Source organism: Sarcophilus harrisii, chromosome 2, assembly GCF_902635505.1.
Source record: "Sarcophilus harrisii chromosome 2, mSarHar1.11, whole genome shotgun sequence".
Lineage (NCBI taxonomy): Eukaryota > Metazoa > Chordata > Mammalia > Dasyuromorphia > Dasyuridae > Sarcophilus > Sarcophilus harrisii.
The window spans coordinates 416706903-416724106 of record NC_045427.1 but is presented as its reverse complement, the minus strand read 5'-3'; the positions used below and the strand labels follow the sequence as shown (position 1 = coordinate 416724106).

At 36.6% G+C, this 17204-nt stretch overlaps 1 protein-coding gene across 2 annotated transcripts in view; it reads left to right on the top strand.

Moving 5' to 3' along the window:
* Positions 1–15227, top strand: part of UIMC1 (ubiquitin interaction motif containing 1) — a 123450-nt gene extending 108223 nt beyond the window's left edge. The window contains exons 10-14 of one of the 2 annotated variants that reach the window (XM_012552973.3): positions 2636–2714; positions 4332–4500; positions 5719–5782; positions 7045–7087; positions 8085–15227. In XM_012552973.3, the coding sequence (XP_012408427.1) occupies positions 2636–2714; positions 4332–4500; positions 5719–5782; positions 7045–7087; positions 8085–8286 (557 nt within the window). In that variant the 3' untranslated portion in view covers positions 8287–15227. Of the gene's footprint in view, positions 1–2635; positions 2723–4331; positions 4501–5718; positions 5783–7044; positions 7088–8084 lie in introns of those variants that run through there. The other variant, XM_023506547.2, reaches the window with a different exon arrangement.
* The last annotated feature ends 1977 nt before the right edge of the window (positions 15228–17204 follow it).

Genomic DNA, 17204 nt, shown 5'->3' with positions numbered 1-17204 from the left:
AATTTGAACCCAAGACTTCTGAATTCAGAGCCGTTATTCTATTTAACATCCTGAGACCTATATAAATATAAGTTGGAATGATAGGAATAAGTTTCATATAGAAGTTATGGAACTTTAGTTGAATCTTGAAAGATAGGTAGAATTTGGAAACATTTTGTCTACATACAGAAAGAGGTATATACAGTGTCCAAGAGAAAAAGGTGTTCTATCCCTGTAAAACAGGAACAAAGTTGCTAGGAGTAGAAAGGAGTAGATTTAGGCTGGAATCTAAGAAATTTGATCCAAGTGCTGTGAAGTGTGTGATTGTTGCCAGAAGTATCGGCCACCTGGGAAAGAGCTCCTCTGCAAATGAAAGATTGTGAGGCAGCAGGATTGGCCCAAGAGTGATAATTAGCAGTAGTCACTACCATGGTTTTCCTGTTTCTATCCAGGCAAAGCAATTCATTCAGCCTGGCAATAGGACCTTAATCATTATCATCTGTTTCTATATGCTCCAATCCCGACTGATTTTGTCTGTACTTCCTTCTATACCAGAGCCTACATCATGATGTTCTGAATGGCATCTACAAATAGGGAGACCCTTGTTTCCTTAAACAAGACTGACTTTTTCTAGCCTCTGCTTCTTGCTTGTGATGGTATCTTTAAGAGACAAGTGCAGTTAAATTTGAGTTTTAAGTATCAGCCAGAATTTTACTATCTTAATATCTGGCATTATTCACTTAGTCCAGTTGGTAAATACTGAGTTCTTTCAAATCTTCCTGTAAATTGGTTCTTGAATATTTCTTTAATGCTTCTAGTTGAAGATAGAAAAGTTTTTGAATGCTTGGCATCTGCACAATATGCGATCTCAATGAATTAATTTCTACTAAACATTTGACACTTATATTAACTGTGTGGCTAGGATGGTGAAATATGAATCAGAAGTTAGTACAGTTTGGAGGTATTTGAAGCTAATTTGGTACCCAAAGTAAGTCGATGAATGGATCCTTGTCAGCCTGAGATAAAGTCTTTGTTATACCCTAGTAGACTTTGTTTTTGGCCTTGGCCTTGGCCTGTTCAAGGCTTTATCTTTGTATATGTTATTATTTGGATAAAAACATAGAGATTTTCTTCTGTAGCTACTTCACACTTTTTCTTTCTTTCTTCAGTCCAAATGGCAGAAGTATTCAGGTGTAATAGTATAAAGAGGCAGACTTGAAGTCAATATAAATAAAAGTACTTTAAAGTAATTCTTATTGTCCAAATGTAGAATGAGCTGTCTTAGAAGGTGGTGAGACCCTATTATTGGATATTTTCACATAGAGGTTGGATAAACATTTGTCAAGAATTTTGTGAAGAGAGTCCCTATTGAAAAATGTATTTGATCAGATAACCTCTGAATTTCTGTGCTTTTCCTTCCTTTTTTTTTTTTCAAAAATAAATAATTCATGTTAATTAACATTTATATGCTTGCTATGCCCAACTCACTTGAATCCTTTGTGGTTTTCTTTTAATATTTCATGTATAACCAGTGTAACAGTGTTGTCCTTTACTTCTTTCACAAAACCAGGTTGCCTTCTTTTTTGGTTGTGTATGTTCTTTTGTTCATGCTATTTTTCAGATATAAAACATCACTAAGATTATACTGCAATTGCTTTCATTCATTGTTGTGTATTTCTATTATGTTTTGGATGCTAACGATGGGTAGGTAATGTTAGTAGACAGAATTAAAACCCTTTATTATTTTAACAGACTGGAATTTTGGACCCAAACTAACAAATTGAAACTTCATATTGGCAAACATAAAATGTTCCATTTAAGTTAAAACAAAACAAAACAAAACCATGTGCTTAAATACATTATGAAAATGACATAGTTCGATGTGATATAAATAAATCAATAGTGCCTGGTGCCCAAGTCAAGGAAAATAATTATCTAATGGTATTCTACACTGCTAAGGTCACATCTAGAATATTACATCTGGTTTTAGCCACAATGTTATAAGAAGAACTCTGAATAATTGGATTATTTCTCAAGTAGGAATACTGGGATGATTAAAAGATCTTAAAACTACATCATGGGAGCAGCAAATGCAGAAACTGGAAAGAAAGATTGAGAAGGCTTTCTTCAGATATCTGAAGGACTGTCATGAAGAAAAAGTTATAAGTATTATCATTATTAATTAGCTTATATCACAATACCTCAGTGTCATAGGGGCAATGGAGAGGAGAAAGGAGTTAACTTTTAAGTGCTTTAAGTTAACACCAGTGTTTATTTTTCTTGGATAAATCTGCCTCAAGTAAGTTGTTACCAAAAAGATATTTTGTAGAGGTACTAGAAATATCAGCATGGCCCCTTGAGTGGATTGGTTTGACTATTCATACATTCTAAATTGATAGGAGGAAGATTATTTCATGGGATTCCAGAGTCACCTTAGTGTATATGATATAGATGCTACATTCTATGCAAAGAAACAGTGGCTTGCTTTACACATGCTGGTTTTCCCTAGAGGAATGAATTTGGACAAGGCCCCAGTTATAGTGTCCTTCAGATTCTGTCCTGGGCATCTTGTAAAGCATTCAGTGAAACACCATAGCACTACAGGAAATGGAGCAAAACCTCCTGCAATCTTAACAAGTTTCTTTTCTTTTGGAAGTGTTGACACGGAAAAGGAAACAGGCCAAGAGTAAAAATGACAATGGGAGAGATATCCAGCCATCCCTAGACATTGACAAGTAAGTAGGTATGCTGCATTCTTGGCACTCTTGTTTCCTATAAAATAGCTTGTACTGAATGAAGAGTCTAGTTTGTATTTCTAACTGTGCTTCTCTAGCATGTCAGTCACTGCATTATTTGGATTATCCGAATTTCTTTTTCTTCATCCTAAATTGCATCAGTATAGGTGACCTCTTGCACTTCCTCCAAACTCGGGAAAAGACCAAAAAATCAGAATTAGAAAAAAATAATAGCAAAAACTGCCACTTCACTCCCATACCACTTTTAGGTTCCCATTTGCTTGGAGTTCACATTGCATTATGGAGCTTCATGTAGCTCTCAGAAAAATGTGGGCCATTTTCCCATTTTGTATTGAGAGCTAGATTGGAGGAGGTTATGCAGTGAAATGGAATGGGCCAGAAGCATCTAAAGAAGAGGCTATTTGCAAATGCCCTTCCATGAAAATAGTTGAGATAACTTTATGTTAAATTAGAGTGATTAAATTAAAAGGCAGAAATATTTAGCATCAAGATACAAATGTTAAATCATAAATCTTAGGAGCAGAAAATACTTTGAGAGGTCATCTAGTCCACTCTTTACTTTAGGCAAAACCAAACTTGTGTCCTCTCCATTCATTTAACAAATATTTTTTAATGGCCTCAGAAAAGCAAGGCACTGTTCACTGGTTAGGCAATTGAGTATTTTTCCTTTTTAAAGTGGAACCCTAAAAGGGAGTCTGCAAACCTTCTTAGTAATATATATTTCTTTACAGTATCTCAGTCTCTTATGGTTATTAAACACAAGTGGCCAGGAAGAAAAACTCAGGGTATTATGTCCAAGAGAGGCTTTATTTGGAATAATATTTGGTACCATAGAATTTTACTGCTTTGTGAATGTTGTCTTTCCCCTGATATCCAGGGAAACAAAACCCTCATTCCTTTATATTTAATATGATACTCTTAATGTATACTGTCTTACTCTTTGATTCCCTGGTTAGATTATTTTATGGACTTAGTTTTCTTCTCTTTCTCTAGCCCCAACTACTTTGGAAGCTGCAGGTGATTGGGTCAGACAAAAAGAAACACATATGGAAGTGTTAAGATTATATAGAACTCTCCATCAGAACCAGGAGTTTGGGGGAACTTCTTAGTTGATGATGCAGGTTGTAAAATGAAGTAATCACATAGAGTTGATTTACTAATCAGAAGAGTGCATCCACCCCCCATAAAATGTCATCTTGATTTAATGTACTTACTCTTTTTTTCTATCAACATTTTAACTCTCCTTTGGAAAAAAAAACCATAACACTTAATTTCAGCAGAGTTTGACAGAATGTTTTGTGTCTGAAGAGCAATCAACATTGTTTGAGATAGTTAGAAGAGCTGATTTCATTACCATCCCACTGCTGCAGCAGCAGGGTACAGAAGAACAGTCAGGGAAAACCGCTAATCACTCAGTCCTTTTGATTGGCATCGGGTTAGTTTTATTGGTGATCCCGCTGAGCAAATCTGCATTGCTAGACTTTGTCTTCTCTGTGGAATAACTTGGAGAAGTAAAAACACCATTTGAGACATAGCCAAGAGCTCAGAGGCACAAGAGAATGCTAAAACCTCTTTTCTTTTCTCCTGGCTGGATAGGAGGGAGAAATGTTACCTCTGCAAGTCCCTAGTTCCTGTCAAAGAGTATCCAAGTCATGTAGACTTGTGCCTTCGGATAGCTGCAGATGACCAAAGAAGCCAACTGGAAAGAGGCAACGGGCAGCCTTCTGGTTCTGGAGGGAAAAGGGGGAGGCAGAGGAACACAAGGGTGAGTAGTGGGTTGGGCAAGGCGGGATTTATTTAACCATTCATTTCCCCATGTACAATTCTGGGTTAAGACTACATTGTATTTTGTCTTGGGATTTGTTTGTATTCTTGAATCTATGTTAGAGCTATGAAACAAGCAGAATAGTTGGAATACCTGCAAAACACAGAGAGATAACTTGTTTGGTTATCACAGATGGCTGAGTCTTTAGTGGGGAGAGTATATGCAAGAAGCCTTGATTAAAGATTTAGATGAGACACCTTTTCTTAGTTCTGAATTCTAATTAACTATGCCATCTTAGAGAAGAGAGTAAAATGTAGGCATCAATTTAGCATGGGAGGTAGAAAGAGACCCTTTAAGAAAGTCACTGCCTGAAACTGTGATGTACAGCCAATTATATGCCAAGTCTAAAGGAGAATTTTTATTCCTTCAGGCTGGTTAATTCTTTTGACTAAACAATATGCATTTACTACAAGAGACTTAAGTTACTTAGTATTTTAACCTTCTCAAGTCCACCACAGACCTGTGGTCTTTGAGATAGTCACATTGGACTCATTCAGGAGAAACTTTTAGCTAATGATTGATTATGACTATCAGATGATTGCCAGTGTGAATAGGGTCTCTATCTTTGGAAAATACTATTTTTGTCTCACCTGTTACTTGCTTTCTTTTTTCTTATTTTTTAATTGTTATATTTTGTTTTTAACAGAACTGAAAAATGTAAAAAAATTCAAACCATAAAATATACTTCTGAAAAATTGCTAATTAAATGGCACAAGAGTGTTAGCTAGAGTATATGCAATACCATACATATTTTTAAAAGGAAAACAATTATGTGCTTTTAACTTTTGGGTAGTACCAACATTGTCCATAGTATTATTTTTGTGTAATGCTTTGTTATATAATTATAGTTAGTTCATAGATTGACCCTTTGAATGTACTTTCTATTTTTAAACTTTTTAAAATCTGCTTTCTTCACAATTCATCACTTTATATTTCTTTGAATATTTCATATTTGTCATCGCTTACAACTCATTGTTTGCCCTTCTTATCTGTATATTCCCCATTTGCTAGAAAGTAAAATAATGTTTCTGGAATTGTACTAAAGCTTTATTCACTTGTATAGAAAAGTGTGATCCAAGGTAACAGTTATATTTTAGGAATTGAGTAGCAGAGTGACTTATTCTGCAAGAATGTGATTCTTTTGTCTCTTTGTTCCAGGAAGGGAATAGAAATGGAGGTCGACTCCTCAACTTGTTGGAGCAATCTGAATCTAAGTCTGCAGGTGAGCATAGAACCACTTTGACTCAGAAATCCAAAATGTTTTCTTATAAAGAATACCAGGAAGAACTTCCCTGGCCATTCTTCAGAATTATTTAGGTGACAATTTGGCTCAGCCATTTAACTCTATAGGATCATTCCAAGTTAGTGTAGTGTAAAGGAAAGAGAACTAGATTCAGAATTCTTGAGTATGAATTCCACTTTTGTTGCTTATCCAGTTTCTTCTATGAAATGATGGTTTGGACTGGATCTCTGAGTTCTTTCCTGTTTTTAATCTTTATTACCCTTAAGGAAGGCAGTTCTGTCTTCTTTACCACTGTTTCAGCTCTTTAGTAAAGCCAGTGAAACCTTGTAAACTTAAGTGCCTTTCTGAAATGTATGGGAAGGATTTTTTGTTCTTTTGCAGAAACTTGGGAAAATTTCAGACATTTTTGATTGATTCTCCTAATTCCTTGTTTTCAGTTTATGTATGTTACAGTTAGACATTAGATCAGAACTAGAGAGTTCATTAGATCTGACTAGAAAGTTTTCTCATTTAGTAGATACAGGTGAGCAAGAAACTTTTTTTAAAAATTATAATTTTTTATTGACAGAACATATGCCTGGATAATTTTTTATAACATTATCCCTTGCACTCACTTCTGTTTTAACTTTTCCCTTCCCTCCCTCCATCCCCTCCCCTAGATGGCAGGCAGTCTTATACATGTTAAATATGTTACAGTATATCCTAGATATAATATGTGTGCAGAACTGAACAGTTCCTTATTGCACAGGGAGAATTGGATTTAGAGGGTAAAAATAACCTGGGAAGAAAAACAAAAATACAAACAGACTACACTCATTTTCCAGGGTTCTTTCTTTGGGTGTAGCTGCTTCTGTCCATCATTGATCAGTTGGAACTGAGCTAGATCTTCTCTTTGTCAAAGATATCCACTTCCATCAGAATACATCCTCATACAGTATTGTTGTTGAGGTATATAATGATCTCCTGGTTTTGCTCATTTCACTTAGCATCAGTTCATGTAAGTCTCTCCAAGCCTCTCTGTATTCATCCGAGTAATAAACTTCTGATCAAATATCAATATTTACTGAATTACCCCAGTTCCTCTGGGATGATTCATCTCATTTGTTCTCCCCATCCAACAAATCTGAAGTCAGAGTACTGCCAACCTTTTTAAAGAAGTATAGACTATTTGACATTGAATTATGTGATCTGAAGCAAAGTGAGATGAAAAGCCAAGTTCTCTCTTTTTTCTCTTATGATAGATGCTGATAAGAAGACAGAGTCATCAGAAGAAGAAGCTTTCAGGTAAATTCAGGACTGCTTTGGTTCTTTAAGAACCTGGGAAATACAGACCAGTTTATACTCTTTATTTGATATGATATCTGTTTTATTATTATATAACTTGGTAATATGGAAAGCATCGCACAGCTGAGCATGTCTCTGTGGCCAAATTGTGTCTGGTACAGAGTGCATAGTCCAAGCAAAAGAAGTATTATATCAAGGTGGACAAGATTGAAATGTAGTCTGAGATTTCTTAGAAAGACTTGAGAATTTGAGTCAAAAGAAGTTTTGAGAGACCTGGAGGCTGAGATTTATATAGTGGATCCCTCGAGGCAAAATCTATTGAACCTGATTATGCAAATCCTTGTGCTAGTTATAAGGAGAGATATAAAGCTTAGAGATAAAAAGCTTATTAGCCTCTCATGGAGTTTATTTTCTAGGAAGAGAATGAGAGAGAAACATGTGTAACTAATATACAGTGTTAAATAACTACATTAGAGAATCGCAAGTGCTCTGCAATGTCACTGAAAGAGAAGGCATTAACTGAAAGTTAAAGCTTTAAGAAGGAAGTGGCATTTGAATTGTATTTTAAAGGATAGAGAAATTGATTAGGGGAAGAAAGGAGAGTGAGGGTATTTCAGGCAGAGAGAAGTGTATGAAAAAGGCAAGACAATGGGCTTCCTAGGTGGGCAGGTATCAAGTGCTATTCTGCTGTGGCATCAATACCCATTCTTGGAGCCCTTTTCTTTAGGAGAGAGGGGACTCAAATTTTCCCTGTAAATATGTGCATTTGGAACTGCTGTGTGTATCCAGTGGTAGACTGTGACAAATAACTTCAAATAACTTCTGAAGAGGCAAGTTAATTTAATTATCAAGTCTTGTGAGTATGTATCCTAAACCTTAGAGTAGTTAGCACAGCCAAAAAGGATTTCTCAAACTTGGTTGACCATAAAATTGGCCAAATGAACTGGTAATTCTTTGTACCCCTTTGAACTTTTGTTCATTTTCCCTTTCTCATCAGATGTGTTGCCTCAGAAATGGAGAAGGCAGATTGTAGCAAAGGAGACCAGAGCTCTTTAAACTTGAATGATTCTCCCATCAAATCTTTTGTTTCTATTTCGGAAGCCAAGGATTGCCTGGTGGACTTTAAAAAACAACTTTCCATACGACCAGGCAGTCGGAAGCGGACCAAAGCAAGCAGAGGAAAGAGGAGAAAATCTTGAGCTTCTTACAATGGAAGGTTGACAGATCCCTGGAGAAAATATATGGCTAGACTTCTTTCAGCAGGCCCTCCACTGTTCTTTTTTAATACTGTTGGTTAGGGTCAAGCCATATCATTGTCATTACCAGCACAGCTACACAGTCTTTTTAAACATATTTTCTATGATCTATATAAGGAAACATTGTATAGAATTTGTTTTCTAATTGTTTGTTTGAAATTGCTTATAGTTAAAAATTTTAAATATATATATGTTTCTATGAAACTCTGAAGCACTAAGGTTTTCCTTTCCTTCCTTTGTTTTTGGTTCCCTTTGGAGATAAGGAATAGTAGATCATCACCTATTTTAGAATTAAATGCATCATTGCTTTGGACTTGTCACTGATATTCTTCTTGATCTTAGGTCAATTAGTATGCATTGTACATTTCCAAACAGTTTCTGTGGTCACTTCCTTGAACTTCTCTCTCTCCACTGAATTATCTTTACCCTGAGTTCCATCTGTCTGCAGTATTTATCTGCTTGATGATTCCTGATTCCTGACCTCATTCTACAGTCCACACACCAAACAAAATTCTAGGTGGCCATTCTTAGCAGTATTTCTCCCTAAAGTGAAAGAATGCTTTGAAAAGTTATTTGTCTAATCTCACCAGACTCCTATTGGATACAACCATTTTCCCTTTACAGTATAGCCATTAGGAATGTCAGGTATAACCTCTCAGTTAGAAATTAGCTCAGCTCTGCTTCATGCCAGAGATTATAGAGGCAGCTGAGAGCATCCTTAGCATGGGGAATTGAACTCTGATGGGTACTTCCAGGGTAGAGTACAGATGTGGCTCAAACTTTATTCAGGAGGATACGATAGAAAAAGATAATGTGCAAGATGTGTGAGAGAGTAGGGCACTGAGTATAATAAAGAGAATCTTTATTATAGAAGATTCTCTTCATTGGGCTTATAATTGGGGACCTAATTTTGAACCCTGACTCTGCTTAATACCTGGAGACCTTGGGAAAGTCCTTAATTTTAGGCCTCAGTTTCCTCATCTTTAAGATAAGGAATTTGGACAACATAATTTCTAAGATTCCTTCCTGAGCTAAATCCTTCCAATTGTTCATAAAATTCTGTATCATGATAAATCCCATGATTCAGTTGATAAAGAGATATTAACAAAGAACTAGGTTTTGTCAAATCCTCTTTGAATTACATCAGGATGGTAAAGGAAGTGGCTGCTGATTGAGAATGAACTTTTTACTAAGAGAGTTTCAGCCAAAAACTCAATTTCCTTTGACTTCTACTTTGAAATCCCAAATTTTTGTTTTTAAGAATTGGGGTATAGTTTGTAGATCAGGAAAAGTTTAGTCTAAATTTCCAAAGGTACCTGGGAATACTGCTTCTTTCAGGGTGTGGGGTCCTGCTGTACAGTTTTTACTCTTATTTGGAAGAAGGTGGAAAATAAGGAAACGTAAGAACCTGGTCCTTCTTTGGTGAAAGAAAACAAAATGATGGGTCAGCTTAAATGCTGCACTTCTATTTCTTCCAAAGTGCTCCCCATCCCTAAGGGGAAGTAGTCTGACACTGGCATCACTTTCTGGGTGGGAGTATCAGGACTTGTGCCAAATAGTCATTCTATATTTACAAGACCCCTGTACAGTGCTCTTCAGTGCCGAGAAAAAGGTTGCATTTTGATTGTGGTATTGATTCTTTACCCGTTTTCCTTGTAATGAAAAGCAGTTTATCAGTTATGCACCATCGATTCAACTCATGCTAGTTTTCTCTCATTAAATGGCAATTTATTAAAGGTAGATCTCTATAAATGGGATGTGGTGTTTATCTCTTTGTCCAAAGATAAAGGAAGCAAAGAACTGATCTTAGAAAATGAATTACTTTTCTTAAGGTTGGAGCAATCACTGTGCAAGTTTGGGTTAATTGAAGGAAGATACAGATTGGGAAAATGAGAACCCAAAAGTCCCAGGTTTCTCATGAATCCACTAATGGGAAGTCAGGGGCATTGGGTGGGGGGGTAGGATTCCTCTTAATATTTACTTTTAGGAGTAGAGAAGAAATCTTTCTTTCCCTTACCAACATATTGCCTCAGCTTCAATCTTTACTCTGAAATCTTCCCCCAGCATTGAGGCCGCCTTACTCTGTAAATACCCCATTGGTGAGTTCCTCCTGAGGCCTCTGTTTTGGGGATGATCCCAGCCTGGCCAACCTGCATTTCCTTCCTGGATTTGTTTTTGACTTTCCAAACAAACATTATATACCTGTGCCAAGTACTTTCACTTATCCACCTTTCTAACTTCCTTTTGCAAGTTGTTTTCTCCCATTAGATTGTAAGCTCTCTGAGGGCAAGGACTATCTCTTTGCTTATATTTATTTGTATCCCCAGAGTTTAGCCTAGTGTCTAATATATGACAAATGCTTGATAAATTCTTGTTTCCTTGTCTTTGCTTTGCCTTAGTAATGATAGTAAAGAAGTCAAACTGTCCCTGTGGGTTTTTCTGTCTTAGGGATCTCAACTATTGACTAGGAGATTAGGGGGAACAGCCTATTAGAAATGACTACTTTGCAACTTGATTAACTTTACTAAAAAGTTTATAAAATTTATACTATCACAAAAAGACCTAGAATATTAGAACTGGAAAGAAGTCTTTGTAGACGTGCTTGAATTTGAAAAACTTGAGAACATTGGTTATCAGAGTTAAAGGGGACCTTAAAAAATAATAAATTTCATTTGTGTGATAACAACAGCTAACATTTATATAACAATTATTATATGCCAGATACCAGGCTAAGCACTTTACAGTTATTAATTCTCAGAGGAAGTTGCTATTATAATCTCTATTTTATAGATGAGGAAACTGAAGTAAGCAGAAATTATGTGCATTTTCCAAGGTCACACAGCTAGCAAGTGTCTGATTCTAGATCAAACTCAAGTTTTCTCAACTCCTGACCCAGTGATCTATCCACTGTGCCACCTAACTGTCTATTTAAAACTTTAGGATTTTAACGGTGTTTTCCTAATAGCGATCCTGAAGTGGGTAGTGCAGAAATTATACCCATGTTGCAAATGAGGAGACTAGAACTTAAAGAACTTGTGATTTTCCTAAGATTATATAGCTACATTCTGATATGAACCAATGCTTTCATTGAAGCCCAAATGCATCTTCCCCAAACAACCCACTTATTTGTGGCTTTCTTTACAATAGTCCTGTGAAATGGGTAGTATAAGCATGAAAAGATAAGATGTTGGCTCTTGGGAGGGTCCACAGTAAGTAGTAGACATCTTTTAGAAGAAGAAAGATTATCAGTGAAGTGATTGGTCCAACATTGCCATGTGTGGGGACTGAGACTTGAATCTGTCCTGTGTTTTTTCCAGTATTATACTTCCTCATTTCTTTGGTTCCTAGATTTGAATTGGTTGCCTCCCCTGATATCTTAACATTTTCTAAGCTCTTGGAGCAATGGAACTGTCTATTCTACCAGATGGAAAAATGGGAAACTGGTAGGAAGAGCCTTGCCTCCAGGTTTCATTGTGCTTTTTATAGTACCAGGATCCCTGAATTTGGGACTAGAGGATCAAGAGTCCAATCTTACCTTTAGCACTGGTTTGCCCCTGGACAAATCATTTAACTGCTCTGAACCTGAGAAAGAATTGGATGTGCATTCTAAGGTGCCTTCTAGCTCCAAATCTGTGATCTCATGATTCATTGAGCTAAGGAATAAATAACTTTGAGTATTTTGGCAGTGAGAAATGTAAAGAGGTATAAAGAATCTTAATACTGGAGCAGACTAACCATACTTAGCAGAAAAATGACAAAATCAGAATTTGTACCTAAGTTTTCTGAGTCTAAGACTCCTTTCCCCGTACCTTGTTTTCCCCATTGAGAGGCAGTAGCCTCTCCATTTCCCCAGCTACTCCTTTTGTTACCTGGTTGACTATGGAGAATTTTGTGTACAGGAACACCCTGAATCCCAAATCAGAAAAGAAACAAAGAGGTACAGTATGTCTGAGCATACATAGCTCAGATAAAGATGCAAATGTGAGAGGGTGAGTTTGTATTGAACTTGGATCTGCAGTGAAGAGAAGGAAAGGTCTTATGTGAGCAGTGATTGTATTATTTGGGAATGGGGCCAGGCTTGACCATATAGGAGGTGAGATAAGGTTACTATTATTTCAGGCCTTTTTCCCAGCATGGAGCCCAGTGCCTTACATTTTGAAGTTCCCCAAAGACCTACTGGCTTCTTGATTCAATTTCTTGATACACCATTGAACAACCTGTGACTAAAGTAATTGATGATTGGCTCTCTGCTGCTGTTTTTCTATTCTTGATAGAGAATCAATCAAGATGACCAATGATATCCCAAAGATAATGACTTGTTCGCAAATTGATTAATTTAAATGAAGCAAAATTGCATAAAATTGTCAACATCACTTTTTCCTCCAGTTATCAAAGTTGGCAAGACCAAAGTCAAGTGACTAGTCATGGCACAGAATGCAATGGTTGAGCTTGGCCTTTGTAAATGAAGGTAGGTCTTTAATAGGTCTCAATTTAACTGAGGTCATGTCCATTTAGTGACTTAGAACTAGTTAAAAATTGAGGCAAAAGGTGGCCCAGTTTATCATCACAAAGTACAAATCTGGGACCAGAACAGAAAAGAATTGCTATTTGCATTAATTCTAAGCAATAAAAGCCTAAACAATGAGCAACGTTGTGGGGCTGTTGGCCCTTCAAACGAATGCCAAAGTGATTTGGATTTAAAGATGTAGTCAAGTAGCTACATTTAAAACACAAAATCCTGTTGTTTTTTTCAGAGCTCTATTCCAAGAATAAATGAAAGCAAAACAAAAAGTAATTTGTCCCCACTTTTGGGAAAAAAATAAAAATTTGAAGGGGCTTCCCTAGTGTAGAAATAAATGGGTTCTCCATCTTTCAGATTTAGCATCAATCCAATTAGATTTGTTTTATGTGTCATCCTATGCAAGGACTTGGCAAGTTCAGGCCACTGTTCACAGAAGGACATTTGAGAGTTTCCTAAAAGATAGGAAATGATAATTATACAGTACTTTAAAGTTTACACACCTCTCCATAAATATCTCATTTGAACATCTGTGTGAAATCAATACTATTATTAATTATCCTTTTTACAGATGAAACTGAGGCAGACAAATGGCTAGCCCAGAGTCACACAGCTAGTAAAGAGACTAAATTTGGACAAGGGTCCAATGTTCTGTCTGCTGTGCCATTTAGTGGCCCGATATTTAAAACCAGTTCCCCTCCACTTGTAAGAGAGGAATGACTGACTACCTATGTGGCCACACTTTCTTGTGTGATAAAATACTGTGTTCCTCATTGCTAATCTTTCCAATCCTGCTTTCATCCCTGAAGAATGGGATGTTCACTGGTCCCTGCTGCCTCTTTTAAATTACCTCTTTTCCTTCTGTGCCATTGTGCTTTCCTGAATGTCTTGATCTAAGATGGTAATTCACTTTGAAAAGGGAGAAGAGTTTGAGGTAAGTTGGTAGTGGAAAGTGGAGAGTCAAGAGAACTGCACTCTAGTCCTAGCTTTTTCAACTATGCTATATAACTTTGTATCATTTATTTCTCTTTCTTTTGAATCATTTGTGAATCATTTCTATGTTACTTTAAAGTTTGGTGACCACTTTCCTTACCACAAATCCTAGGTGCTTGTACATGAGAGTAAAAGCATTATCTTTATTAATAGAAACAAGCAGCAAAGAGTCCTACTTGGTAAGTGCTGGAGTCAGCCTTTGGACCTTAGTTTCCTAACTCTGCAATGCTTCTCCTAAGCAAACTTTAAATTTTTCTAGCACTTTTAAGGTCTATAAATTTGGAGCTGGAAGGAACCTTAGAGGCCATCAAATAATGACATAAGGTGAAACAGACAAAGACATTAAATGATTTGCCTAAAATTGGGAGATGGGATTCAGTTTCAGGTCTTTTTCAAGTATAATACCCTGCCCACTACTCAGTGCTGCCTGGGATCTATGCTGGCTTTCTAGTGCTTAGAAAAGTGTTCTTAATGCAACAGATCCTTAATGTTGAATGAATAAATGAAAATAACATCAGAATAGGAGTCTGTTTTAACATAGGAATGGAAGGGACCTTAAAGATTCTCATTCAACCTTCATTTTTAAAGAACAAGAAACTAAAGTCTACAAAGGACAAGCAAATAAATGTCTATTGGACCCAAAGTCAGGAAGAGCCGAGTTTTAATATAGCCTTTGGACTCTCTGTGTCCCTTTCCCTCTCTTCTTTTCCCTTTCCTTTTCCCTCTCCCTCTGTATATATTCTCTGTCTATCCATTCATCTTCCATCCATTCCCCCCGCAAAATGGTGCCCATCTCCCCTCCCAAGGTTCTTGTGAGGATAAAATGAGATATTTGTAAAGCTCTTTGCAAGCCTTACAGTATTCTATAAATGCCATTATAAACTAGAGAAAGGCATCACTTGTTTCTCATATGTAGTAGATTGTCAAGTTTTTTTTTACTTATCCTTTTTATTTTGTATTGATTTTTGTCCTCTTTTAAGTCAGCATTTCATTTCTATGATTAATTTCATCCCTATTCACACTGTTTTGATGGTAGTCTGTCCCTTCATTTTCTTCCCTACTCCTATTTACCTGCTCGAAGTTCCTCAAATTTAGTTTTCATACATTTATCTTTTTAAAATTTAACTCAACTCAAATTTATAAGAATTCAAGCCATTCCCCAATTGATAAATGGTAAAAGGATATGAGCACACACTTTTCAGATGAAGAAATTGAAACCATTTCTGGTCATATGAAAAGATGCTCTAAATCATTATTCATCAGAGAAACGCAAATTAAGGCCACTCAGATACCACTAGACATCTCTCAGATTGACTAATATGATGGAAAAGATAATGATGCATGTTGGAGGGGATATGGGAAAACTGGGACACTGATACATTGTTGGTGGAATTGTAAATGAATCCAGCCATTCTGGACAGCAATTTGGAACTATGCTCAAAAAGTTATCAAACTTTGCATACCCTTTGATCCAGCAGTGTTACTAGTGGGCTTATATCCCAAAGAGATACTAAAGAAGGGAAAGGGACCTGTATGTGCCAAAATGTTTGTGGCAGCCCTGTTTGTAGTGGCCAGAAGCTGGAAACTGAATGGATGCCCATCAGTTGGAGAATGGCTGAATAAATTGTGGTATATGAATATTATGGAATATTATTGTTCTGTAAGAAATGACCAGCAGGATGATTTCAGAAAGGCCTGGAGAGACTTGCATAAACTGATGCTGAGTGAAGTGAGCAGAACCAGGAGATTATTGTACATGGAAACAACAATATTATACGATAATCAGTTCTGATGGATGTGACTCTCCAATAATGAGATGATTCAGACCAGTTCCAATGATCTTGTGATGAAGAGAGCTATCTACACCCAGAGAGAGGACTGGGGGAACCGAGTATGGATCACAACATAGCATTTTCACTCTTTTTATTGCATTTTATTTTCTTTTTCATTTTTTCCGGTTTGATTTGATTTTTCTTGTGCAGCAAGATAATTGTATAAATATGTATGCATCTGTTGGATTTAACATACATTTCTACCATGTTTAACATATATTGGACTACTTGCCATCTAGGGGAGGGGTGGAGGAAAGGGAGTAAAATTGGAACACAAAGTTTTGCAAGGGTTAATGTTGAAGAATTATCCATACATATGTTTTGAAAAATAAAAAGCTTTAATAAAAAAATTTATCTCTTTTTTGACCTGTCTTTCCAATCAAGCTTAGCATGGACTTATTTTAAAAATCTTCCTTCTCTGCTCTCCTTCCAATTTAATTCTAAGTATCATTCATTTGCTATACCCCTTTCCAAGGAAGTTTTCCTTTGTTTTGTCTTTTTGATTATTTCTTTTCCATTTCATTCTGAATTGTATTTGCTGATTTGAGAGCCATACCCTTTTTCTTCCGGTATTCTCTTTTTGACCTTCATGAAAATGGAGAGCTTCTGAAATACCCATATTTGATACTCATTTTAATCCCATTTTTGTGTTAATGTGCTTGTAGATCTTATCCTATGTTCTCTGTTTTACCCTGCCTTATATACTTAGAAATATTAGTTCATTAAGCCAGAGTCAAATAGGTGGTGGGTGTGTCTTCTATTTTCCCTTAGCCTGATCACCCAACTTTTCTAATTTACTTAAATCATTCATTTCTCCTTTTCTGGTCATTCTCTCTGTTTCTCCAACCCTCTAGGATTCAGAATGCTGGATGCCTTTAGGGAGGGGAGGCAATGTCGTGCAATGGAAAAGAATTGAAGGTGGAATCTAGGGATCTGGATTCAAATCCTGACTTTGTCCCTTCCTTCCTATAGGATCTTGAACAAGACACAACATTTCCTTGTCTTTAACATGAGGAGGTCTCCCCCTGCTCTATAGCATGTGAAATTTGAGCCCATGAAATTTCCAAGTTTAGTCACTAGGATGCTAACAACAAAGACAATTTGGGGCATACACCTGCAGAAAGAACCTTCATAGCCTATAAAATGAATATTCATCAATTAAGCCTTCCTTATATGATAGAAAGAGTTCTGGTCTGGGAAGCTGAAGAGACCGTGGTTAGAATTCCGGTTTACAAGCTATGTGACCAGGGGTAAATCATGTCACTTCCATCACCCTCAGTTTCTTCATGTATCAAATGGGGGCCTGCAATCACTACCACACAGTATCCAGGATCCAGTGATAAAAATGTATGGCGAGTGCTTTGCGAACCCCGTGGCCTTCTTAACAGTTATCAGTAACCTTCTAAGTTCCAGCTTCTTCTTCCTGATCCGCAGACTTCTGCTTCACCTAGAACTCTTCTCCTGGCAGACAACTGACCCAACCCAGATCATCAACCTATACAGTTGAACATGGGCTA